Source organism: Phyllopteryx taeniolatus, chromosome 9, assembly GCF_024500385.1.
Source record: "Phyllopteryx taeniolatus isolate TA_2022b chromosome 9, UOR_Ptae_1.2, whole genome shotgun sequence".
NCBI classification, from domain to species: domain Eukaryota; kingdom Metazoa; phylum Chordata; class Actinopteri; order Syngnathiformes; family Syngnathidae; genus Phyllopteryx; species Phyllopteryx taeniolatus.
The window spans coordinates 23,597,885-23,624,429 of NC_084510.1; the positions used below are offsets into that span (position 1 = coordinate 23,597,885).

Sequence of the window (26,545 nt, forward strand, 5' to 3'; positions counted from 1 at the left end):
AGGATGTGGGTTTGTGTGCGTGGAGCTGGTACTGTTAGAGACCCTAAAACGGCCGGTGACGCCCTTCTTTCATTTGTCTTCCATTCTATTCTTGCCGCAACGATAGGCATACCTGGCCTGAAAGGGCATTAGCTTTACCAAGATTTGCAAGTTTAAGAGAGGAACTGTTGCATACGGGGGAAAAAAACAAAATGCTTATAATACAGTATCCAACAATAACTGTTTGATAATTGCATTTGCATTTTCATATTTTTTATGACTCATGTAAAACCTGAAATGAATGATAGGAAAACATTTTCTCTATCGCTGATACTGTAATATTGGAAATACTGTTTAGATATAGGGATAGCTACAGCATATCTCTAATGACATATCCCAGATAGTCTTGACTTTTGACAACTATCTCCTATTGTAGGGGCTCGAGGCGCAAAAATAAAGCGACTGGTTGGTAAGTTAACACTTTTTACTCGGCCTGTGAGTGCAATGCCGTTTGTTCATCACTCGCTTTGTTTCTAAACTGTGCAGGCTTGAGGGCGCCACATGACTCTTCCAGGCTGTGTGTGCTGTGGAAGTCCCTCCCCGGAAAAAGAAGCGTGAGTGGGGGGGGGGGAATTAGGAAGCAGACGATTGCGGCAGTGAGTGACTTGGCTGACTGGATGTGATTTGTGTGAGTGCGGCCCACGCCCATGAAGCTGTGAAGGACAACGTTGGAAATTTGGAATTGTCTCAAGAGGTGAGCAACGGCGACGTGTTCTGTCTGCACATGCGCACTGTCGAGCGCGCCTTCACGCTGTTTTTTTTTTTTTTTTTTTAATTTAGATTTTGTTAGCTCTCAGTATCATGTTGTGAATCGAACCCTCCACCGCTAGCATCCACGGAGAACAAGTTAAAAGTGAAGTTGGGTGGATGCTGCGCGGCTTAATAATTAAACAAGTTCACGCTGCACTTTTTTTGCACATGTCGCGTTGTGCTCAGTGTGGATGTTAACGATGGATGCAACCCACGATGTTGTTCTCTTTTTTTTTTTTTTTGCCGTGTTTCATATCATGGGAAGTGCACGTCCGATATAATTTGCTGATGAACGGGAACTAATCTGAAGTGCAAATTTGGTTAATTTAACCCATCTGACTTTGAGTGAAAGTCTGCGTCCACCCATCGTGAAGTGGTCGCCAGCCAATCGCAGGGCACCTACAGCCTGACAACCTTTCACCCTCACATTCAATGAACCTAATGTGCCTGTTTTTGGAATGTGGGAGGAAGCCGAAATAAACCCTCACAAACTTACCACATGAGGGCCGGTGTCGAGATTCAAACCCGGAACCTCAGAACTGTGAGGCAGATGTGCTGACCACGAATCAACCGTTGCCACGTGTGCGAAAGGTAGCAGAAATATTAGGAACGAATATGATGCCTTGAAATTCTACACCATTGCTGTCACAATATTAAACATACAGTGTTGTATCAATCCATTTTCTTTGAAATCTATTTGTTTCCTATCCAATCTCTTGTAATAGAGACAACAGATGCTTCGCTCTCAACAGTGGTCCCACAGGGTTGTGTTCTGGAGCCATTGCTATTTTCTCTGCAAGTCCATTGTAGGACTGTGCTGCAGTGTTACACTCTTTGTCAAACAGCTCTTAGTTTGTAACCTTTGCATTGTTGGGTCACATTGACGGTGGTCTCTTTTACACATAGGGTTCAGGGTGCACGTAGTTGTGATGGTGAAGTTAACATGGGAATGTAATAAGCATCCTCACAGTTTCGGAAAATAAATTGTATGCAAGTGTTAAAGCCCGGCGGGGTCTACCTAGTGGGGTGTCTGTTATTGACATAATGATCCTCTGTTGGTCACTATGACAATCCTAACAAAGTGGTGCAGACTCACACTTAATGTTCCAGTCCTTTCGCCGAAAATTCTTGGAAGGTTGACACAAGTTCTCCACCATTTATCTTTAGATACAGTAAATCGATAGATAGATAGATAGTTTATTCATCACGTGAGTGAAATTAGAATGACAAAGCTGCAGTATTCAAAAATGTACACTACTATATGAACAACCAAACAAGTGAAGAAAGTGAAAAAAATAAAAAAAACAAGAGCAGCATTTGTGAAGATTTAAAGGAAATTTAAATCTAATCTAAGCAGGGGGAAAAAAATAGAAGCATAATGTGTTGATCTCTGGTAAGAAATGTAGTCCAATTATGCTAAAACAGTATTCATACAATTAGTGCAAATTAGTACAAAGAGGCATGAGTGCATAATGTGTTTACCAAATGAACACAAGAAACACAACTATACTACTACAACTATTAGCCATTAAAAAAAACCAACAACCTCAGTTAAAAAAAACCCTCAAATTTAAAACATAAAAATGATTGTCTCACAGAAAAAGTGTCAATATTTCATAACTGATAAATATTTACACTGAGAAAATAGCTCACATCCCTTTCATTTGTTCTTCCCATATTATACTTTATGTTTATCGTTTTAACATAACAATGGTAGCCGCAGTAACAGCAACGTAATAAAGTGTCAAAATAGAAAACAAAAGTTTTTTTTCCACTAAAGGACCATCTGCTAACCCCAACATGAAATTATTAGTAATTTTCATTTTAGTTGAACCCTTTGTAGTGGGTCTGTGGGCTCGTCTGTGTATTGGAGTGGAGGGAAGTGGGCGGGTGGGAGGTGGAAGCGCTGTGTGTCTTTAAACCTGCTAATCCCGCTGCCCTCAATCTGCGTGGAGGACGCAAGCAGCAAGCACACTCCGCGCCTGCCTCTGACTCGATTGGCTCGGCTTAAACACCGGATTCAAATCTGTTTTGTTTTTCCTTAAATGCATTCGAGTTAATTCTTTTGGGGGGTTTAAGCATGTCTGCTGCGATGAGTGTCGCGGAAAACCAGGCGAGCGACCCCAACAAACTGGAGTCAGTGATACAGGTGAGCGCCACCTGCACGCACGCGTATTTGATTGATTGCAGCGTTAAAAACATATTCCACTGTCCTCGTCACTTTTCTGTGTTATCTTTGTGTTCCCCTGAGCTACATTGCACAATGTTCACTGAGTGTCGGCTGCACGAGCTAACAGCTTACGTCTCCAAATGTCCATGTTACTCATCAGAGGCTGGAGGAGAGTGTTTTATCTGAGGAGAAGAAGCTCACTGTCCGGGGCCACTCGCCGGATGCCCCCCCTACATGTCTACCGGCAAGAGTTCGTGAGATTGTCACAAAGAACCTCAACGAAAACTGTGAGTGGTCTCAATTTAAAACTAAATATACAGTATACTCAGAGTCATTTCTTTCTTGTTTTGGCCGGTGCAGCGACAGGGGCCATGTCGTCAGTCATGTCGCTCCAGGAGGAGAACCAGGTCCTGCAGGGAGAGCTGGCCAAACTGGAGGACCTGCTGGCACACAGCAGGGCGGACCGCGACGAGCTGGCCATCAAGTACAGTGCAATCAGCGAGAGGGTAAGGAGCTCGAAGGTGGTCTGCGGATGACTCAGAAAGTGCCATATGTGAAAATAACATTCTCCGGGGGACATTGTTCAGTATTTTTCGCTCTTTCTTTGTCTGAGATTTACTGGTCTCCCAGGTGATGAGGCCCGGAATGAACTGAAGTGCACTGTTGCCATGGTGTCTGTTGCTAGGGGTGACTTTTAAACAGGGGCTTCAAGTTGTTTTGAGGAGGGTCTCTCGGTGGGAGGAGCACAGTGCCCAGTTTTGAGATAAACATCACCAAATGGAGCATTCCAACAAACGCTGTTCAAATATGCATGCACAGGCAACAATATAAGGTACACTTGCACAATCTAATGAGACTAATATCAAAGATAATAATGATATATTTTGATTGGCAATGTAAGTGAGGTATTCCTTTAACAATATGATTTTTAATGTGGGTGTAGTTAACAGTGATGTAGGACTGCACTGCATCGTACTGAGAACGAGAGGAAAGGGGCAGAGACTGCTATAGTACAATTTGTGCTATTATTACATCGCCCGCAAAATTTTGGTGGGCATCCAGTAAAACCTTTGCTAACATTGTGCTAGACTCGATGTGAATAATGCATTAACCATTGTTCTAAAAATTGGGCATATTCAGGAGTGGGTATCTATAGAGCCAAATTGGTCTTATTTGGCCTTAGTTCCATATAGCTTGTCAATAGGATGTTATTAAATTGGACAGGTGTGCCTCATAAAGTGTCAGATGAGTGTATTTCTTATTTTCTCCTCATTGCATAAAGTTGGAGCAGAGGCTACGTTTCGATTCGGGGGACGGCGACCGTGATTCGCCAGAGTCTCGCAGCCTGACTCAGCAGAACGTGGATCTGCGCAGGCGGCTGGATGAAGAGCAGGCAGCCTACAAAAGAAAACTCACTGCGTATCAGGAGGGGCAGCAGAGGCAGGCGCAGCTCGTACAGAAGTTGCAGGCTAAGGTGTGTTATATCAAGCTCCGCCTTCATATGCGATGTAGTTGTAAAGGTGTTGCTGATTCATTGTGCTGTGACTTTAGGTGCTTCAGTACAAAAAGAGGTGTGGAGATCTGGAGCAGATGCTGCAGCAGAAGTCAGCAGAGTTTGAGAAACCCAGACTGAGTGTAAGCAGCCACTGTATTTATGATTCCCCACTTCTATTGACATGTAATAGTGTTTTTTTATTTTTTTATTTCTATTTTCTTTATACGGGTTATTTAACAAATATGACTACTTGAGTGACTATGTCCTAGGGAAACAAAATCAAATAGGCTTCATGTTAAAAAATAAATATCGGAATTCCAACAATGTATTCAAGCAGCAATAGATTTCATAACTCATCACAAAGCTTCACAAATGTTCACTATGCTTGTTCCTGTATTCCATAATGATGTAACATTTCTTGGAGCGCCCTGTATTACACATTTTGACAAAAAAGTTCAATTACTAAAATGATTCATATTCATAATCAATACAGACGTAGCCAATGTTCTAAATGTATAGTTGATTAGAATGCTGTAGAATGGTGCAAAAACTTTGTTTCCTCAAAATGTAATTATTTAAATGGCAGATATTGTCATTAATAGCTATAACAAAACATCTTGCAGTCTTTTTCCACTTTCTTGTAAAATTTTGCAGTCAGAGAGTATACAATTACCAAACGAAAAATTAATTCAACTACAGAACAGTACTTAATATGTGATGTTCCGTTTTCCAAAATACCTGGAAAATAAAGGTTCAGTAAATTAAAAATAATATAACATTTCTCTGATTATTTCTAATATTCATCCCACAGACAACCGAAAGCCCATAAGCTGCTAATTCATTAGAAAACTTCACAACTGCAATTATTGTGTATCTGTCTGGTCACGTCACATGTTCCACTCATTGCAAGGCAGAGTTCATCAGGCTCAATGCAAACTGCCAGCATAGTCGATGAAAAAAAAATATACATACTAGCAATGCTCACTGGGGCTTTTGAATGAAATTTCAGGGGATAATGACAGCGATCCATTGTGAGACACTTTGATTGAATTACCATCCTCACCAGGGTTGTGGGCGTGCTGGAGCCTATCCCTGCTATCTTCGGGCGAGAGGCGGGGTACACCCTGAACTGGTAGCCAGCGAATCGCAGGGCGCATACAAACAAACAACCAATCGCACACACATTCACACTTACGGGCAATTTAGAGTCTTTAATCAACCTACCGTGCATGTTTCTGGAATGTGGGAGGAAACCGGAGTCCCCGGAGAAAACCCACGCAGGCACGGGGAGAACATGCAAACTCCACACAGGCGGGGCCGGGGATTGAACCCTGGTCCTCTGAACTGTGAGGCAGAGGGGCTAACCAGTCGTCCACCGTGCCACCTATTGAATTACCTTTCTGTATAAACACAAGATACATACATTGGCATTGAAATGATTAAAACAGTCTCAATTGCTGGGTCTGTTGGATCACTGCCCTACTATACACTAAATTCAGCAATGCAGATGATAGCACAAGTAAAATCACGTTTTGTTTTCCTAATTAGGATTCCAGTGAAACGTCAAATGGTCGCTGTCCGGAGGAATCCAGCAGTAACCTGGAGGATGCGTTAATCCGTCTGGAAGAGGAACAACAGCGGTTGGTGTTCATTGAAAACTCACTTTAGGCGTTTATCGCTTTGCCTTTTGTACCTTTTCTATCAATATGTTGCTGCTTGGTCTATTTTCAGAAGCAGCAGTCTTTCTGCGGTGAACGCCATGCTGAGGGAGCAGCTGGAGCAAGCCAGTTTAGCCAATGAGGCTCTCAGCCAGGACATCCGCAGGCTCACTACTGACTGGACCAAAGCCCGAGAAGAACTGGAACAAAAGGAGTCTGACTGGAGGAGAGAGGAAGAGGTGGCACAAGGATGCTTACCAAGCGTGTTTGCTTTTGCAATAAGTTATATTTTTTTCTAACTGTGATTTTCTTCTCAGTCTTTCCATAGTTACTTTAGCAGCGAGCACAGCCGCCTGCTGACTCTGTGGCGCCAAGTGGTCGGGTTCCGCAGGCATATATGTGAGCTGAAGAGTGCCACTGAAAGGTATGCAGATGGCGATGGATGGGTAGATAGAAAAATACGCAGATGGATGGATGGGTTGATGAATTCACTGATGGATGGACAAATGTGCTGATCGATGGATGGTAGATGGTTGCACTGCTGGATCGATAGACAGATGTACTGGTGGATGATGATAATGGACAGATTATGAATGGATGGATGGCAGATGGGATATTTAATGATGGATGGATAATGTTTGGAAGGTCGATGGACAGATTAGCTGATGACTGATTGTTTGGACAGCTGTGCTGAAGGATGGATGGGTAGATGAATGGATGTGCTGATGGACAGATTGATGATTCGGTAAATGACAAATATGCTGATATATAGTTGGGAAGATTGGAGATGGATGAATGGATGGGTAGTTGAAAGCTGCGCAGACGGATGGATGGGTAGATAACAGATGCACTGATGGATTGGTAGAAGGAGAGATACACGGATGGATAAACTGATTAGTAGATGGCTGGACGAATGATGATGGATTGATGGTTGATGGACAGTTACACTGATGGATGAATGGATGGGTAGCTGTCTGATGCCCTGTTTGATGGATGGATGAATAGATGGGTAGATGGACGGATGCACTGATGGATGTGTAGATAAAGAGTTAAACTGGTCGGATGATGGATGGGTTGCTGGACTGATGCACTGGTTGGATGGATATATGGATGGATGCACTGATGGATGTATGGATGAGTATATGAGTGGACGAATGATAGCTGGATGATCGATGGATTGTTGCTAGAGGGACAGTTAAACTGATGGATGAATGGACGGGTAGTTGAAGAGGTGGACCCATTGACTGGATGGATTAATGGGTAACTGGACGGATGCACTGATTGGATGGATGGATGGATGGGTAGATGGACGATGCAGTGATGGATGTCTATCAATTATTCCATTATCTTAACCGCTTAACTCACTAGGGTGCTGGTGCCTAACTCAGCTGACTTTGGGTGAGAGGCGAGGTACACCCTAAACTGGTAGTGATGGATGTATGGACTGAAAGATTCCACAGATGGACGTATAGGTAGATGGGTGGAAAAATGATAGATGAATGGATGATGGCTGGCTTGATTGTTGCACCGATTAATGAATGGATGAGTAGATGGCGAGGTGGATAGATTGACTGATGGATGAATGGATGGATGGATTGGTAGCTGGACAGATCTACTGATTGATGGGTGGGTGGGTGGATGGATGGATCTGATTGACGTATGGCTAGATGGACAGATGCACTAATGGATGGTTGGGTAGATGGGGGACAAATTCTGGATTTGTAGATGAATAGACAGATGATAGATGAATGGATGGGTAGATGGTAGATGTGCTCATAGATGTCTGGTTAGATGGAGTGACATATCCATGGATGGGTGATGGATGTAAATGAGACCCCTTTCCCCTATGCCCACCTCTGTCCCGCTCTCCCCACCCCACAGAGACTTGTCAGACATGCGTAACGAGCTGGCTCAGGCGTCGCACTCTGCTCAGGTGTCCTGCACGGGTCTTTCTGCCACTCTGCAGTCCAGAGAGGGAGGAGCCGTGCTGGCCCTGGAGCGCGAGAAGGCTCTCAGGGTCCAACTGGAGAAGCAACTGAGGGAACGAGTGTCCGAGATGATGAACCTTCAGGCCAGGACGGACGCAGAGAGAAGCGAGCTCAACCTTAGGTCAGAGGCTGCTCTCAACCGCCACCAACAGTGAAGAACCTATCACTGGTTTAGATGATTAACTCATTCACTGCCAGCCTTCCCAGTTAAAATGGATATTTGACTTCTAAAGCCGTCAATGGCAGCGAATGTGTTAAATGACTCATTATGTTCTTTTGTGTCCCAAACGACAGGTTGTCGGACTCGGTGCGCGAGGGGGAAAGACTGAAGGGCAAAATTGAGGAGAAAGAGAGAGAACTTATTCTTCTGTCCAGGAGGCTTGAGGTGAGTGGACAATGACTACAGTATTGTTGCTGATATATCTGACTGAAAAGTGATACCAGTTCCTGGCATCTATTAGCAGTCAGGTCTGTATTAATACAAATGGATTTTAAAATAATGTTAATGTTATTTCAAAATAATATATATATTTTTTAAATAATAAATAATATGTACCGAAACTATTAGGGCTGCAACTAATCATTATTTGAATAATCAGCTCATCCGTCAATTATTTTTTCGATTCATACATGAATCAGATAAAAAAAAAAAAAATGTTTTAATTTCCATCCCTTTATTAAAAAATGGGACATTGTTTTAAATTGACAGAGCAGAAAATGTACAAACATAAAATGATTATGATTCAGTTTGATTGATTTGGTCCGTAACATGTTAGAAAATAGGCAAAAATGTTGATCATTGTTTTCCAAAGTAAAAGCACATGTTTTCAAACATCTTTAAAATTATTATTCAACAGAAAGATTCTTTATCTATTTTTCTATCTATCTAGCTAACTAGCTAGCTAGATTGCTACTGTCTCTGTCTGCCTTTCTGTCTAATAACTATTTGAGGTGTGCGGTTTTTGAAGCCATCTGAGGAATAATTGGTCCATGGCTCCTATTACAGCAAAGGCCGCTGAATGAAATGCAGTAATTAAATAATATCCTTGTTATTTCAGTCTGCATCAGACTTGCTGTTTGTCATGTACAATGCTCCCTTTTACATGTAGCTTTATAAGATCACCAAAATATTAAAAACACCTTCTACTATGTTGCCGCGCAGTTCTTCACCACTACAAACTACAACCTATAATACACATACAGTACATATTATTGTTGAATAAATACCTCTATGACAATCAAAACTGAGGGTTGTTCTCTTTGTAACGGCAGAATATCTTATATAGGATGTCTTTAGATTCAGATTATGTATTCTATTGGTTATTGTGCCTATAGGAGCAGAGCAGCAATGACGGGAGTGACATGCAGATGATGAGAGCTCACACTGAGACGCTATTGGACACACTGCGGGACATCGCTCAGGTGAATCTGCTACACATATGGTCTTGTAATCACACAATTAAGATGGAGATTCGTCATGCTATTGAATTGTTTTGTTTTCTAGACGGTGTTGACAGACGCGGAGTCGTTTTCGGAGGCAGATCAGGACAACTCTGCTGCACCTCTGCTGGCCTTTATCCACGGCTCCACCCCTGCCGCTCCTCCTCGCAGGTCATCCTCCCCCTCAAAACTCACCTCGCCGTCTGCTCCACCAGAGGCGACCCTGTCGGCGCTACGCTCGGCAGTCACACACAAGACGCTGCAGCTGCAGGTGACATGGTGATATACGCTCACTGGCCACAACATTAGGTACACTTGCACAAACTCAGGAAATCCCCAAAATTTCTCAATCAAGAATTATTATCCGTAAAATAAAGGCAATTTCTTCGTACAGTCTTGTCTTAGATCTCATTTGATTCGGTAGCAGTACCTAATGTTGTGGTTGCTCAGTTTGAATGGACAGGTGCATCTTAATAAATTAGAATAACGTAGAAATCTTACTTACTTACATACTGTATAACATACAGGTAACACAAACCTCCAATTCACCATCTCAAGAAATTAGATAAGAATATTACATTAGCAATTTTCTTTTTACAGTATACTTACTTACTGTACTGCTACTCTTACAGCTTTGGTCCTGTCTTGTTTGTTTTTCTCTCTGTCCTCTCTTTTTTTCTTTTTTGTCACTCTCCTTTAGAACCTTGTTTTGTCCGACTCAAATTTTCAATAAATATCCATCATAATACAAAGAACTACAGTGGCAGTATAAAAAAATGTCCACTGTTGCATGGTAAAACTGTTCTGGCATAAAAGGCATAGAGATACTCCCTTCTGCTTGACCTAGCAGCCAAACAGGACGGGCTGAAAACCCAAAAAATGATTATTTCCTGTAATGCCCTCCCATGTGGGAAAGGAGAGCCACTGTCACTTATGCACTTTTCGTTTATCGGAAGCAGGGAAAGCAGTTAATTACATTGAGCACACTCACGCAAGAACTGCTGTCAGCCACAGCTCATGCCCAGACACTCACACGCAGACTCCCCAACATCACATCCCCACCCCACCATGACCAGCCTCTTGTAGTAGACACGTATCTAAAACACAGACAGTGCAATACATACAGTATGTAAAAAAAAAAAAAAAAGTTTTTTAAAAAATGTGTTAAATGTGTTTAAAGCATATGGAAGGGAAGACGTTTTTTTATTTTATTTTAAATATGATCTCTCCGTAGTGCGGATTTTTACACATAGCGGGTGGGCCTGGAACATTTGGGTCACTATATTCGGATTTATTGAGCAGTACCTGGTTGCTTTGAATGCACACAATACGTGAGGAAAATCCCCAATTATTTCGGATTCAAAATTCGAAACCTCTAGTTTGGATTATAACATCGTCTGTTTTTTCAACAGGACGCTCGAGGGCGTTTGCTCTCTGCCCAGTCCTCTCTACAGCAGTTACGAAAGCAGCTAGCTGAGGCTGATTCAGCCAAAAGAGAAGCGGATCAACGTCATCAAACGCTGCAGCGGGAGCGAGACGCTGCCCAGCGGGACAAAGAGACCTCGCAGCGAGAGAAGGACCGCTTCAGACAGGAGAGAGACACCCTGGCCAGGTTCACACATTTGTAATCAACTTGTTTCTAACCACTGTTAAGTCTGAATCCACACTCCCTCACCCATGTCACCTCAACCTTTCCCTCACTTTACCAACCAATACACTTTATAGAAAAAAGTACTCCACTTTGCAGCTATAACAGTGTGTATCTACACTGTATTCAAAATGTTGGTGTGTCCATGGTACAACAAGAATAATTGGTCAGAGGTAGCTGATGTTGGCTCAAAATATGTACTAGTTCATCCCAAAGGTGTTTGAGGTTCTTCACAAGACTTGTCCAAGTGTCTTTATGGACCAAGTGTTGGAAGTAAAAAAAAAAAAGGGTCTTTCCCAAACAGTTCGCTAAAAATTGGAAGTGTACTAAGTGTCTTAAATGTCTTGGTATAGGAAGAATTAAGCATCAGGGCTAAATAAGTGGTCTAGTCCAAATATTGTCTGAAGTTTTTCTGGATACTTTGGGTATAAGGTGTATGTACAAAACAACCCCCAGCCCCTCTCCCCCTTCTCTACTATATCGCAACACCTGTCCTCTCATTTAATATACAGTATACTTCTATTCCTTTTGTATAGATCGCTTGTCAGTTGAGATTTTTTTAATGATATGTAGATTTTGCTTGAATATTTTTTCATTGTTATTTAATTTATGATATTATTTATGATCCCTCAAGGGGAAATTCTACTGATTCCCCAAAATTTTATATGAGAATCCACGTTGAGGTTTTATAATAATATGATGTGCCAAACTTGGGGAAAAAATAAATAAATATATATATATATATATATATAAAATATCGCATGCAAGGTCAAATGCTTCATTATTTTTATTGTATTTCCCTATATATTTTTTATCATAATTTAATATTTTTACCAATATCTAGTTTTTTCCTGAACTCTAATACTTCAATGTATCATCACTAATGCAGTGAGAAAATGAGCTTGGAGAAGAGCATGAAGGCAGCTCAGAGCAGCAATCAGACTCTGCAGATGGAGTTTGAGAAGCTGCAGCTGGTTCTGACATCCACGCAGCGGGAGAAAGACCACCAGAGGGAGGAGAAGGAGGCTGCCGTCCAGGAGAGGGACCGGGCCAAGGCTGAGATTCAGAGGATGTAAGTAGGCTAATTGAAAGTGAGTCGGACTTGCCGATGCGCACACTAATCCGCAAAGTCTCGCCCAGCCAGCACACACACGCACACAGGAAGTCATTCAAGAGAGTTTGATTCAATCCTCTTTGGCCCCCATGACTATGGAATTTAAGCTTACTGCCGTATACTATGTGTATATACGTGACACCGCCGCCGCGTCGAAAACTTCACCAAGCAATCAAGTAGCTGTTGGGTAATGCTAATCTGTGTAGCCAGCAAATCTCAATGTATGCTGCCTAACTTGCACTGTCTAGAGCCTAAATGCCATTCGCAGTTTTTTTCGTCTTTTTTTAAAATTATTTTTTATGTGTCTTTGTGTACTTTTAGTCAGAAGCAGTGGGACCAGAGCGAAAGCCGAGCGTCTGCCCAACGTGGCGAGCTGTCTGCAGTGAGGGAGACTCACCAGCAGGCGGAAGTTGAGAGGCAGTTGCTAGAGAAGGAGAGAGCTCAACTTTCTGAAGCACTCACTCAGGTAACAAGTGTGTATGTACATGAGTGGGTCATTTTGTTGCATTTAATTCAGAGTGTCGTTTCCCACCCACAGGCTGAGAGCAGCAATGCAGAACTCTCTCTACTGATCAATAAACTTCAGTCTGAGGATGCAGCGCTCGGGGACTCTTTGGCCAAAATGGGCAACATGAATGAGGCGCTGTCCCAAGATAAAACTGACCTTAACACCTACATCCTTCAGGTAGATATTTTTTTTTACATAGTGCAGGGGTGGGCATTTACATCATCAAGAGTCCTGTAATATTTGTTGGCTTCATTTTGCGTTTTTTTCCCCCTAAAATTAGTTAATGAAAATGTATTTATTCATTTTTCATTAATGTATCTAGTTAAATAATTGATTTATTGTAAATGAAGTACAAGTATTGGTAAATTAATATTTTTTTAACTAAATATCCATCCATCCATTATCTGAGCCGCTTCTCCTCACTAGGGTCGCGGGCGTGCTGGAGCCTATCCCAGCTGTCATCGGGCAGGAGGCGGGGTACACCCTGAACTGGTTGCCAGCCAATCACAGGGAACATTGAAACAAACAACCATTCGCACTCACAGTCATGCCTACGGGCAATTTAGAGTCTCCAATTCATGCATGTTTTTTGGGATGTGGGAGGAAACCGGAGTGCCCGGAGAAAACCCACGCAGGCACGGGGAGAACATGCAAACTCCACACAGGCGGGGACGGGGATTGAACCCCGCACCTCAGAACTGTGAGGCTGACGCTCTAACCAGTCGGCCACCGTGCCGCCTTTAACTAAATAATTGGTCAATTATAATTAAATTAATTAGAGCATAATACAACCAAAAATAAGAATGAATCATTATTCAAATTAACAATTTTGCATTTAACTGCACTTTATTTTTTTTCCCTTCATCTATTACTGACGTGGCCCATCTGTCTGCTTTAAAAATCAAATGTGGCCCTGGGGCACAAATGTTTGCCCACCCCATGGAATATCACTTGTGTCCTCTTTTGGAGTGTTCACGATGAACTCTGTCAATAGCTGGAGGAGGAGAAGGCCCTGCTGCAAATTCAGAAACGTGAGGCCGAGCAGGAGAAGCTGACCATCAGAGACGAGCTGGTCCGGTTGGAGCAGGACCGAATGGAGCTGGACTCGGCTCGCATCACTCTGCGCCAGTCCCTGCAGGACACTGAGCTGACCCGTGTGGGGATGGAGGCTGAGCTCCACAGTCTCAGGGCCGAGAGACTTAAGCTGCAAGAGAAAGTCACACAGGTATAGCCGTTGCCTGTCCTATTGATGAGACTATTTATTTATCAAGACAATGTCATCTGCTTGGTCCTCCTTGTCAGCTCTGTGCTGAGGTGACTTCCTTGGGTTCTGAGCTAAGCCTCACCAGAGGAGAGGGCCAGCGGCACGAAGCGGCCTCGGAGGAGGCCGGCCGCGGCCGGGCAGAGCTGGCCAGAGACAAAGCAGCTCTTCTAGTCCAGCTGACGGCGTCCGAGAGAGAAAACAGCGCGCTGTCGGAGGAACTCTCCGCTTACAGGCGCGTTTACAGTCAGGAAATCATTTTCACACTCTCACACGCCTCTCGTAACTTGTCTTTGAACCCCCGCAGGTCCGAGCGTGAGTCTCTAGAGACCACACTGTTTGAGGTGCAGCATCAGCTTGCTCAGCTGGAGTCTCGCAGGGAGCAGCTCGCAGCAGACAACCAAAATCTTCGAGTGCGCACAGACACAGCAACAGGTGAACGATGAGGAGGGAATGAACAGGTTTTTTTTTGAGCCCAAGACCTGTTTACGTAGCCGATTTCCTAAGATCCCAAATAGTAGCCTATGAAGTGCATGTTCGCCCTAACAGATTGCGTGCGCTGCTGCTAGGCATGTTACGCCTGATCTGCTAAGATTGCGATCTTTTACTAAGATCCCAAATCGTGGGCGCTAAATTTGCGGATGCTATACCTGCTTCTTGCACTAAGTCAGCAGGGATAGACTTCACCTTCCCTTTGTTTTTGTTTTTTTGTTAAAAAACATGATTTATAGCTGAGCTGCGGCGTGCTCGCTCTGAGGCAGAGAGCGCACTGGACCAGGCCGAGAAGGAGAAACACGCTGTGACTCACACCCTGAATGCGGCACATCTGGAGGCCCAGCAAGCTTTGCGCAAGGCCACCTGCGAACATCAGGAAGAAGTGGAGAAACTTGTCACAGAAAAGGTGAGGTCATTAGCAGCCTGGTTTCAAGTGGGACCAAATAATTCAAAAAAAATCAGCATTACTGCGTTTTATTGCACATCATCAATATCACATTTGTGGTTGTGACAGGAAAACCTGCGACAAAGCCTCACGGTGGCTCATGACAGCACTCTGAGGAAGCTGAGGCAGCAGGTGGAGGAAGAGCTTCACAAAGCACAGCGAGAGAAAGAGGAGCTGCAGAGTGATCTGAGGACTCTCCTGCACGATCGGGATCAGAGTCTACTCCAGGCGGAAACTGAGAAACAACAGGTTAGAGTCACGCTCGGACACATAATGATGACTACAAGCATTTTGAATGGAAAAACCTTTTGGCTTTTGGAGTAATTCAACTTGTAAGTCAAGGCACCACTGTATTTTCATCATTCCAGGCTCTGTCGCTAAAGGAGGCTGAGAAAGCGGCGCTATGTGACCGAGTGTCCAGTCTGCAGGCCGAGCTGTCAGCCTTGACCCTCGAGGCCGAGCGTAAGGCCCGAGCAGCGGCCCTCTTCAAAGAGCAGGAACAGGTGAAACAAAGACATTGCACTCCTTTTTTGCCTTTCCTGTCTTTTCCCTGCTGTACAAAAATCATGTACAGTATATACATATAAGCTGCAAAATAATAAACATTCAATTGTAGAAATGTTATCCCCTGTCAGTGTATGTTTTATTTCAAATATTTCCAATGACCTATTTATTTATTTTATGTCGCAGGCCAGAGTTGGTGCTCTCACCAGTGAGCTGCAGGAGCTTCGGTCACAGCTCGAGGACGCTTCCGCTCTTCACGAAAGGGACCTTCAAAGTCTGCGGGAGACTCTGCGCGACTTTCAGTCACGTGCCGATGGTGCCGTCAAAGAGGTACACGGGTTTGAAGCAATGTTCAACACACAAGTCTGTCTCAAGTCTCAAGACAAGTCACAGTTTCAGTCAAGTCACTAAAGTGGCACAATTGGGTTTTGTGTCATGTTTATATAAATCTAAAGGAAACAAACGCATAAACTCGGATAGTCTTAGATGGGAATCAGGCCTCTTCAAAACACGGATAAAAATCCAGTACGTATTGGATACGTGCCAGTGCGACCGCAGCGTTAAACGCGTAGATCGGATACACACTCCCGATGCTAGCTTAACGTCATGGAATGACACACTCCAACGAAAAAAAATAAACTACAACAAAAGTATAGACCATTGGAGGTTAATTAAAAGTATGTCAAATCATTAAATAGCCAACATACTTATCGACGGTGGCCAGTGGAATAATGTGGAGGTTACTCAAATTGAAACCGATGGGGAAAATTGGCACCACGGGTTAACTGCACTGTAAGTCAGGTTTAATATTTGTAATATTGATTTATTATTGTTTACTTCCTTGTTGTCGCTACCTGGTGTTGATGCTCGTGGGGTTATGAAACATAACTCTGTGTGTAGGTGTTGGATTTATCTTACCCAACATTATAAAAAATAGACACAAAAGGAATGAAGACGCTGGTTTCTTTTTCTCATGAGGAGGGCGTATGGGAGATTGTTCAGATCACAGCCTCTCAACACGCTCTAAACAATCCCCCCCCTCGCTCCTGCATTTATTTGAAATAGGAGGGATTTACAAATCATAATGTTCTAAGCAATAAGACACAACACAAAATATTTGATAATAAGAGGGTTTTTCCCAGACATAGTATTCTAAACAATAAGACACGACACATAATATTTGATAATAAGAGGGTTTTTCCCAGACATAGTATTCTAAGCAATAAGACACAACACAAAATATTGGACCAACACTTGTCCCGACCCGACCACATCCGATCACGTCCTTGGTCCAGGCACCCTTCCATCGGATGATGCTGAGTCATCTTTTCGAAGGCGAGACATCTAAAATCGTCCATAATACTAATGCAAGCTAAGCAAATAAATGATAACTTCTAGAATATATTTAACAGTAGGTTAGGTTATTTTGTTCCAGGCATTCCAGCTTCCCCCCGTTCCAAAACATTCATTGAAGTGTTGAGAATGAATGGCTGTTTGTCTATATACTGTACCAGTCCAGGGTGTCCCCGCCCAAAGTCAGCTTGGATACTATTCAATCCAATCAAATGTATTTATAAAGCACATTTAAAAACAACAGAAACAAAACAACTGTTTTTGCCATAGTCACAAGCAACCAGTCCCAATTTTGGAAACAACTGTAATGCCAACTAATTCAAATAACTATTGCTAGAAAGTAAAAAAAAAAAAAAAAACCTGGCTAAATTAATAATAAGTTCTAACCGGCCTATGATCTCTCCAGCTCGACAATTGCAGAGCTTCTCTTGCCGTCAGCGAGGAGAGTCGAGATGAGCTCCGGCGAAACGCCATGGAGGCAGAGCGTCGTCTCAACCAAGCGCATGACGAGGCGGAAAACTACAGAAGGGAAGGCACGGAACTGCGCCGCAGCCTGAGCGACATCTCCAAGGAGAGAGACACCTTCAGCCAGTCTAACTCCCAGCTGAGGGAAACCCTACGAGGGGCTGAGACCGAGAGAATCAGGTGAGCGCTCTCAATGGCAGAAATGGAGGTGTAACGTTCATGATGTTCTCGTCCTCATGACTGTGTGTCTGTCAGTGTGAAGCGACAGTGCGAGGAGAAGGAGCAGAGACTGGTCGTGCTACAGGAGAATCTTTCATCCACTCAGAAGGAGGTGACGGAGCTGCGCAGCTGTCTTAGGGAAGTTGAACGGTCACGACTGGAGGCGCGACGGGAGCTTCAGGAGCTGCGCAGACAGGTGACACCGGCCAAACCTACAGAAAGGCTTAAACAGTTGTGTAGTTATCGGCATTGACGTAATTGCATTACGTTTTTGTGTTGACAAATACAGTTAACCCAAAATGATTTATACCGTACACACTATTCACAAGTTGTCATGTTTGTGGGTTCCAGCTGAAGGTCTTGGATGGAGAGAAGGAGCAGAAAGGTAGGGAGGTAGCAGAGCTGCAAACTCGCTTGTCCCTGGAAGAGCAGCGAGAGGAGGAAAGAGGCAAGGAGGTTTTTGCCCTCAAGCACAAGTTATCTGAAGCCGAAGCTGCTCGAGACTCCCTGAAGAGAGAGGTGAGGATATCCAAAAAGACAAGACCATAGATAATGCAAAACAGGACAAAGCAGCAACAGCAAAACAATAACAAAAAGTAACAACAAACTAGACAAATCAATCAAACAAGGTTACTGTATATAAGGTACTCTAAAGTTGTTATCGGCGCAAAGTTCAAAAGGCAGCATCTGTGAAGGAACTATTAATGCTGAAAGGTATATACAGGTTTTGGAACAACATATGCTGCCATCCAAGCAATATCCTTTTCAGGGACATCCCTGCCTATTTCTGCAAGGCAATGCAAAGCCACATTCTGCGCGGCTTTGCTTTGCGTTTGTTCCCAAACGCTTATTGAGTGTTGTTAAAAGGAAAGGCGATGTACCGGTAACACACTGGTAAACATGTCCCTGTCTCAACGTTTCTGAACGTGTTGCAGGCACCAAATTCAAAATGAGTGAATGTTTGCAAAAAACAATAAAGGTAATCAGTTTGAACATTAAATATCTTGTCGTGAATTCACTTGAATATAGGTTGAAAAAGATTTACTAATCATTGTATTCTGTTTATATTTACATTTTACACAATGCCCCAGCTTAATTGCATTTGGGGTTTGTATAACCTCGCAATGATATAATACAGATAGCAAAGCAATGATGAGTTGAGTCTATTGCACATTTTGACAAAGGAGGTTAGCATAGTCAAGAAAGATTTGTTTGTTGTACCAGCTTTTTCCTCACACTGGGAGTCAAACACCTTCATATGTCCCTTTTTTCTCAGTTCACTCAAGTTCAGAAGCAGCTGGCCGAGTCCGAGTCCGGCTGGCGGCTTTGCGAGAGAGAACTGACCGCTCAGCTTCAGGAAGCCCGAGGGTGCGAGAAGAAGCTGCAGGACGAAGCCAAGAACCTGACGCTGCGCACGCAGGCGGCCCAGGACTCGGCCAGCGTGTACAGCCTGCAGCTGAGCGAGGCCCAGGGCCGCCTGGCCGCCACTGAGGCGGAGCTAACCCGGGCCGAGGCCTCCAGGAGGGACCTGGAGTTTCGTCTGAGCGGCCTACAGTCGGCGCTGACCAGAACGCTGGGAATCGCCGCTGGAGGAAGAGGGGTCAGAGGGAGGAGCCCCGGAGGCAGCTCTGCGTCACCCAGCTCCATGTCACGCCATCACAGCATCTCGCCGCTACGCTCCTCTCTCTCGCCACCTAAAGGTAGAAACAAGATGATGCCTTTTCTCACTTGCATTGCAGTGCAGGGTTTGTTTGGTGGTGCACAACTTCCTGTCTACATTTAATCTGCCGGTGAAGCCCTTTGATGCGCGTGTGATTAAGGGCTACTGAAATAAACGTTCAATAATTTTATATAACTTTTAACAATATTCAAATTTGTTGAGATGCGCAAGAACTTTTCTTTAACTGAATATATTTTTTTATTCATCCTTTTTCCGTACCGCTTTATCCTCACCAGGGTCGCGGGCGTACTGGAGCCTATCCCAGCTATCTTCGGGCGAAAGCCGGGGTGCACCCCGAACCGGTCGCCAGCCAATCGCAGGGCACATATAAACAAACAACCATTCGCACTCACATTCACACCTACGGACAATTTAGAGTCTTCGATGAACCTCCCATGCATCTTTTTGGGATGTGGGAGGAAACCGGAATACCCGGAGAAAACGCACGCAGGCACAGGGAGAACATGCAAACTCCTCTTTTGAACTCACGTCATCAGAACTGTGAGGCAGACATGCTTACCAGTCGGCCATTTATTTTTTTTTAGCCATTAATATTCTCAATCTTACAGAGCTGATTTTGTCCATTTATTTTGACACTCTTAAATTACATTTTGTGTGTGGTTTTCAGTGAGTACTGAGATGCAAGTTATGGTTGATTGAAACAGAAATAGATCACCAATGGAGTTTGCAGGTTTTAGTTGTAGCTGTTTTTTTTGTTGTTTTTTTTGGGATAATATAAATGAGTTCAGTTGCAAGTAAAACTTTTCTGCATCAGATGACCCCTGTCTATGTCGTATTGAATTTTTACAGAATTTCAGACGAGCACCCCTGACAACACTCTGGGCTCTAGAGCCGTTTCTCCTGAAAGGGCGGGGACGCCTCTCCCACTCTCCCAGTCAGAGCTGGACACTGACACACTGCGAAGTGGTCTGAAGGAATTCCTCCTGGAGCTCCGTGAAGCACACAGAGAGCGGGTAAAGGACAAAATTAATTTAGTGCTGTGTTCCTGCGCTATTAGTAGACGACCGGGACTGAGCCGTGCTGCGAATTGGGAAAATCCACGAGTAAAGTTTAGAACTGTCTGTAGATGCTGCAAGATGGCAGCAAAACACTACTTTGGTCTAAATGAAGCTCCTCAACTCACTTCAACATTGGTCCTTGGCGCGTCTTATGTTAAAGGATGACGCTCTGTGTCAGTTGGGGGCCTTTCAGCGGGAGGTGGACGACCTGAGGGGGGATCGAGACTCTGCTCAGAGTCGTCTCGCTCAGCTGCAAAAGAACCTACAAGAATACCAAGAAGGTGTGCGTGCGCATTATTATCTCACAATCGCACAAGCAAATGCGTCCTGGGCGCGTGTGTATTTGTGTGCGTAGGCAAGCGAGGCCTGGACGAGCGTCTGACGCATGCTCAGCTTCAGCTCCATCAACAGGAGGAGGCGGTGAGGAGAGGCGACAGAGAGAGGAGGACGCTCAACGACAGGGTGAAGGAGCTGGAGCGTGGACTGCAGGCCTGTGAGGCGGAGAAGAAACACACACAGGTACGCACACACACGTAGACTACTGCGCATCACTTGTGGCCGCTGATGAACAACAACAACAACAACAGAGGAAGATAATACAATAACAGCAGATGGGCTTTGACTGCTTGTGGCGTCTCATGCCAGCTGCCCTTATGTCTGCTTGTGATGCCAGAAAACAGCAAGAACAGACAGAAGATTACGGATGAATGCTTTTTATGCGGCATGCTACCGAAAACGTGTCAAGTGGAACCAACAAGGTTGAACACAGTTTGTTGAAGGGAGTCAGTCAACTTTTTGGAAACACTCATTCCCATAGGAAATAATGGCAATAGAAACAATGTTCTTGAGTCAATCTGTCACCATCATAAAACCTTTATTTACTGTACAGGCACTGTTTTGAGGTGAACATTCTTTACACACATACAGTACAAGTGTAAAAAGAAGTTAAGCACTATAAAACATCGCAAGTGACAACTCATTGGATTTTTACTCCGTCCTTAAGATCCTGTATATAAAAAACACAAAAATGACTTTAGTGGGTCTTTAAAGTCACATGAAATTTTCTTTATTAATTTAGCTAACTGCAAACAAATGCATTGTTCTGCAGGAACAATTAGATAAGCAGCGAGCTGCAGAGGTGCGTCTGGAGGCCGAGAGGAGGCGCCTGCGAGAGGCGCTGGAGACGTCTGAAGCGCGAGCCACCCGGGTTGAGGTGGGACGGCGGAGTCTGGAGGGCGAGCTGCAGAGACTCAGACTGAGCCTGGGAGACCGAGAGGCCGAGAGCCAGGCCTCCCATTCTCGCCATGACGCTCTGCTCAAACAGGTGCGCTCCAATTGTTTGTCGCTTGTAGTTTCGATCGATTACAAAAAAATGATGCGATAAGAAGAAGCATCTAAATCAAATGGAGTCCCAGACACATTTTCATAATTGTCAATAATGGGGTTCATCATAAAGAGACATGTTTCTCATATTTTGCGCCCCAACCCACCTCATGTAGCCAAAATACAGGGTGTCCCGAAAAATGCCATCATTTGAAATGTCAATATCTATGTTAATATACATTAACCTAGGCAAACAAAATTAATTTGGCAATCTATTCAGACTTTTTATTTTATAACCGATTTGTGATATCATTCTTGATCATTATAAACTAATGTGTGTTGAGTATTTTAATGAGAATAGAAATGTTATTAAGACTCTTCGGAACGGTTTTAAATTGTTTTCTCCTTCAGTTAAAATTTACACGTTAACGTTATCTTGTTAAAGGCCACATTTTTTTCCCCTTGTGTCATGTGAGTTTATGAGTCAAATGTATGTGTATGGATACATTTAAATTCTACACCACTGCAAATTTTCAAACGTTATTGTTAAATTAACACCTCACTGATGGGGTCAATCATAACTAAGTTTTATTAAGTTATTGAGGCAAAATTATTGGTACGACTCTCCTCTGCTGCTGCTTTATGGCACTCAACAAAAGTGACAAAGCATTGATGTGAACTTATAGTTATTTTTGGGGTACAAATTGCAGGTAGCAGAGGGAGAAGGCCGAGTGTCCCTGTTTCAGACGGAAGTGGAGCGGCTGAGTCAATCTCTGCTCAAAGCCGAGGAAAACGAAGCTCTGCTGCGAGAGAAGAACGCCTCCCTCAACCAGAGTCTGCAGGAGTTGGCGGCTGCTCACGGCAGCGCTCAGAGTCGCCTGACTGCTGTGCAGAAGGCTTTGAGTATGACCGAGCAGGAGAAACAACACCTCCAGGTGGGCGCCAATAAAAGCAATGATGAACAAAAGGCCATGGATGTGCTAGTATGATCATTTCATGTAACTTTGTGTCCATCAGGAGCGAATCGAGGAATCTCGGTCATCGTTAAGCGAAGCCAGGCGGAACATGGCCGCCCTTAATGAGCGCATGCACAGCGTGCAGAGTGAGCTCCACCAGAGCGAGCTGCAACGAGAAGAGCTGGAGGCTGAGTTCACCAAAACCCAGGAGGTGAAGCTCATGTTCACTACATCAAATATTGCCTCTCCGCCACAGAGATGCAATTTTGTGTGCAAGACACAGCTCTGGCTTTATTGTACACAAGACCAAATTGTGTGTGGGTGTGTTTATGACAGTGCAGGATCATTTCCTGTGATACATCTGATGATCTTTCATGGCTCACAGTGGTTGGGAATCACTGTACCAGGCTATTTGAATGGAAAATTACAAGCACACTCAAATGCAGTATATCATAATCTAGATGTTGTCCGCTGATTGTGGATCATGTACTCTTCGCATCCCAAAGTTGGGGCTGTACATTCCTCAGACCACTTGGAGGTTTTGTGCCTGATTGAATGGCACCTTAGGAGCTTCACTCTCGAGACCACTTGTGACCTCCATCTGTTTCATCCACAGTTCGGTAACTTCTCAGATGTTGTCTACCGGCGGTGTGTTGTCGTTCATTATGCGGCAGGCTCTGCGTCAGCGTTCAGCCGGCCTTGCCGAAGCCCAGCGCGGCGCCCATGCGGCTCAGACGGAACGGGCCGTGGTGGAGGAGCGCCTGCGGGCTCTGCAGAGGGCCGTGGCCATGCTGGAAACGGAGAAGAAAGACGCCGAGAGGCAGGCAGTGAGGCTGGAGAAAGATAAAAATGCCCTGAGGAATACGCTTGATAAGGTATCCAATCCAATCCAATCCAAACTCAACTAAAACTAAAAAAATATACACCTTTTGCAAAAAAGCGATTCTCACACTGCTGTAGCATCAGTTACTTTAACATTTTCCAATTGCAATTTTTTTGTACAGCTGGCCATCCATCCATTTTCTGAGCCGCTTCTCCTCACGAGGGTTGCGGGCGTGCTGGAGCCTATCCCAGCTATCATCGGGCTGGAGGCGGGGTACACCCTGAACTGGTTGCCAGCCAGTCGCAGGGCACATACAAACAAAACAACCATTCGCACTCACATTCACACCTACGGGCAATTTAGAGTTGTCAATTAACCTACCATGCATGTATTTGGGATATGGGAGGAAACCGGAGTGCCCGGAGAAAACCCACGCAGGCGCGGGGAGAACATGCAAACTCCACACAGGCGGGGCCGGGGATTGAACCCCGGTCCTCAGACGCTCTAACCAGTCGTCCGCCGTGCCGCTACAGCTGTCCAATCAAGCGATTTTGGTTATTATATGAGAAGTGCGAAATGAAATGCATCTCTCCTTAGGTCGAGCGCCAGAAGCTGAAGAGCGAAGAGGGCAGCATGCGTCTTTCGGCCGAGAGAAACCGCTTGGATCGCTCCCTGAACACGACTGAACAGGAGCTGCAGGAAGCCCAGCAGCAGATTCTCATGCTGCAGGTAATCCACACATCTGTGACATTCCTCATTCATTTTTAGTGACGTGGCAATTCGCTGCAACTCCAACATGAAGCGGTAGAGTGGACCACTGCTCATTCAAAATACATTGTGTGTGTGTGCGTGTCTTTGCACATTTATGGGTGAGAAGTTGTGTGTGATGTGTGTGAAACAGCTTAGAATAAACATAAAAAAAAAAAAAAACACTTGTTCATTTGACCTTAAATGGAGCCTAAACAGAAAAACACACAAAAAAACAACACAATATAAAATAGCGGATAATTAAATTTCCGTAGATTAAAAGAAGAAATGCAGGAGGGAGCCACACTTTGTGGGTGTCTCGGAAGCCATCAAGCATTTGTCCGTCAACTTTGTCCAGACTAATAAACTTCAAAAGTGCCTGATAAAAGTCACCGACATATTTGTGGTAACACTATGTGCTAGTGTGAACTGTAGATGGTTTCTTTTTTTGTTTTATCGGACAGCGTTGTTAACATAAATGGGAAATAAGTCATGTGTAACGAAACGCGACTGTTGTTACTATTTTGCAGGTGTACCTAATGTTGTTGGCCAATGGGGTTTCATATATTGATCATACATTGATCCATCTGTCTGTTTTAAAACAAAAATAAAAAGCACAAAAGTTTGCCTGACATATTCCATACATGGTTCACGATTGCTAGATTGTAACAGAATCATTTCTTCATTGAACGCTTCCCAATGAATCTCCTGAGCCATCATTAGGCATGAAGTCATCCGTCCCTTTTTTGTTTTATAGCCTCTAACGTGCATAATGGTCAGCCCACGTTCCTCTTTTGATGCCAACCATTGTCTGCTTTTCTTTCTTTCTTTCTACCCCCCCCCACCCCACCCCCCCCACCCCAACCCCTCTCAATGTGTGTGTCATGAGTAGACGCAGATGGCTGACATGGAGCAATCCCACAGCGTGTGTGAAAGTGCGGTCAGGCAGCGTGATGAGACCCAGCAGGAGGCCGAGAGGCTGAGGGCCAGCTTCAGGGATCTGGAGAGGACTCTGGGCTCCAGGGAGCGCACACATCGGCACCGGGTCAAAGGTCTGGAGGAACAGGTAGAGACATCAAGGCTTTGAAGCTCTCGGTGTGTTTGGGATATTGTGTTACTATAAAGTCACTGACAGTATAGTGGTTCACTTGCCTGACTTCCGCCTGGCAGTGTGGTAGTTAGTATAGTACCATAACATGCGGGCAGCACTGACGTCTGGAAGCAATGCAGCGTAATTGAGAGCAAGCAGAAGAAGCAGAGAAGGTGTCCAACTTAGAGAGAATATTTGCACGTGAGTATTGTTGCTGTTTGCGTGTGTTGCTGCCTCGTGTGTGTTAAAGTAGCAGTTGTTTGAAGGTTTAGAATTGCAGCAAGATCTATGCTAATTTCCATTCGCCTGTCTTTGGCGTTTTGTATTATTTGTGAGCGTTAAGCTAGCAGACTTTCATTAAATGAAGTTTTATGGTTTGGTTGAACATTTCGGTGTTTAAATATACAATTGTCTTTTCCACTTCAACTGGGTGTGATCAATAAACAGCTTGAAGCAAGCACGCATTGCCTCCTTTTTGGAGAACTGTGCAAGCGAGCGAGTGCGAACAGTTGCTCAAAAAATACTTTAAGAAGTGTGTTTTTAATGTGTTTAAAACTTGTGGGAGAGGTAAAACTGCATAAATAAAATCCGGACGCTCTCTCTATATAGCACATTTTCATCCATCCCCTGCAATTAACAGGGTTTACTGTATAAACAATGGATGTGTTACTATGAAATTATCATCATCAGAGTGGTGGGCATAATAATCTATTAGTTAATTAATCAAATCAATGTTTAATATTATTTCCTTCATACCAGAGTAAAATAAAAGAGCGTTTATCCAGGATCATGTGAAGAAAACGGAGCATGTGGCTTATGGAGAATTAATTGTATCATTTTCATGGCAATTGAGTTTTTTGTTTTCTTCTTTGTGCAGGTGTCTACCTTGAAGGAGCAGCTACAACAGGAGATGAAACGACGACATCCTTCGCTTCCCTCCTCATTTGTGTCGACAACTAACTGAGAGTAGAAGCAGCAGCCGCGTCACCCTCAGGGCAAATGTCATCACCAGTGACTGAAGGCAAAAAATGTGCACTCGTCGGCCATAATATTAGGTACCTCTGCACAATGGAATTATCTGTCTAAACAATTCTGCGTCTATTAAAATGCTCATTTTGCACTTCCTCATACTGAGAGATGTCACTTTTTTTTTTTTTTTTTGGTTAACTTATTCAGTTACTATTAGAAACAGCTCTCAGTATGATGCAGCGCAGTTCTGCACAGTCATTAAAAAAAAATATATATATTGTTTATATCCGATTCCCCTGCTTATTCACTGTGACAGTGTCAATCTAAACTGAGCATAATTATCTTT

General features: G+C 44.0%; 1 protein-coding gene across 5 annotated transcripts; it reads left to right on the plus strand.

The window, feature by feature from the left end:
• The first annotated feature begins 578 nt into the window (after nucleotides 1–578).
• LOC133483374 (rootletin-like) lies at nucleotides 579–26,360 on the plus strand. 5 transcript variants are annotated; one of them, XM_061784524.1, is made up of 37 exons: nucleotides 579–733; nucleotides 3,120–3,246; nucleotides 3,320–3,465; nucleotides 4,242–4,433; nucleotides 4,511–4,594; nucleotides 6,003–6,094; nucleotides 6,186–6,351; nucleotides 6,430–6,536; nucleotides 7,994–8,221; nucleotides 8,395–8,485; nucleotides 9,436–9,522; nucleotides 9,605–9,811; nucleotides 10,953–11,152; nucleotides 12,078–12,260; nucleotides 12,624–12,768; nucleotides 12,841–12,987; nucleotides 13,805–14,035; nucleotides 14,113–14,306; nucleotides 14,379–14,506; nucleotides 14,803–14,972; nucleotides 15,081–15,260; nucleotides 15,380–15,514; nucleotides 15,702–15,845; nucleotides 17,275–17,513; nucleotides 17,589–17,748; nucleotides 17,904–18,071; nucleotides 18,829–19,252; nucleotides 20,083–20,246; nucleotides 20,452–20,572; nucleotides 20,647–20,810; nucleotides 21,400–21,615; nucleotides 22,325–22,549; nucleotides 22,632–22,781; nucleotides 23,245–23,445; nucleotides 23,991–24,122; nucleotides 25,033–25,206; nucleotides 26,108–26,360. In XM_061784524.1, the coding sequence occupies exons 3-37, from the start codon at nucleotides 3,331–3,333 to the stop codon at nucleotides 26,192–26,194; spliced, it is 5,871 nt and encodes a 1,956-aa protein (XP_061640508.1). In that variant the 5' UTR covers nucleotides 579–733; nucleotides 3,120–3,246; nucleotides 3,320–3,330; the 3' UTR covers nucleotides 26,195–26,360. The 5 variants fall into 5 exon arrangements, 4 of the variants coding, with proteins under 4 accessions (XP_061640508.1, XP_061640507.1, XP_061640509.1 ...); XM_061784523.1 differs by lacking the exon at nucleotides 579–733 and adding an exon at nucleotides 2,719–2,938; XR_009790093.1 differs by lacking the exons at nucleotides 579–733; nucleotides 26,108–26,360 and adding an exon at nucleotides 2,719–2,938 and having other exon boundaries at nucleotides 23,187–24,122; nucleotides 25,033–25,049.
• The last annotated feature ends 185 nt before the right edge of the window (nucleotides 26,361–26,545 follow it).

Excerpts from the sequence above, each read along its gene's own strand:
- LOC133483374 (XM_061784523.1), top strand. The coding sequence starts at position 2,870 with ATGTCTGCTGCGATGAGTGTCGCGGAAAACCAGGCGAGCGACCCCAAC. Across the intron at positions 14,307-14,378 it reads GAGGAACTCTCCGCTTACAG|GTCCGAGCGTGAGTCTCTAG; the intron begins GCGCGTTTACAG and ends GAACCCCCGCAG. Across the intron at positions 15,846-17,274 it reads CCGATGGTGCCGTCAAAGAG|CTCGACAATTGCAGAGCTTC; the intron begins GTACACGGGTTT and ends TGATCTCTCCAG.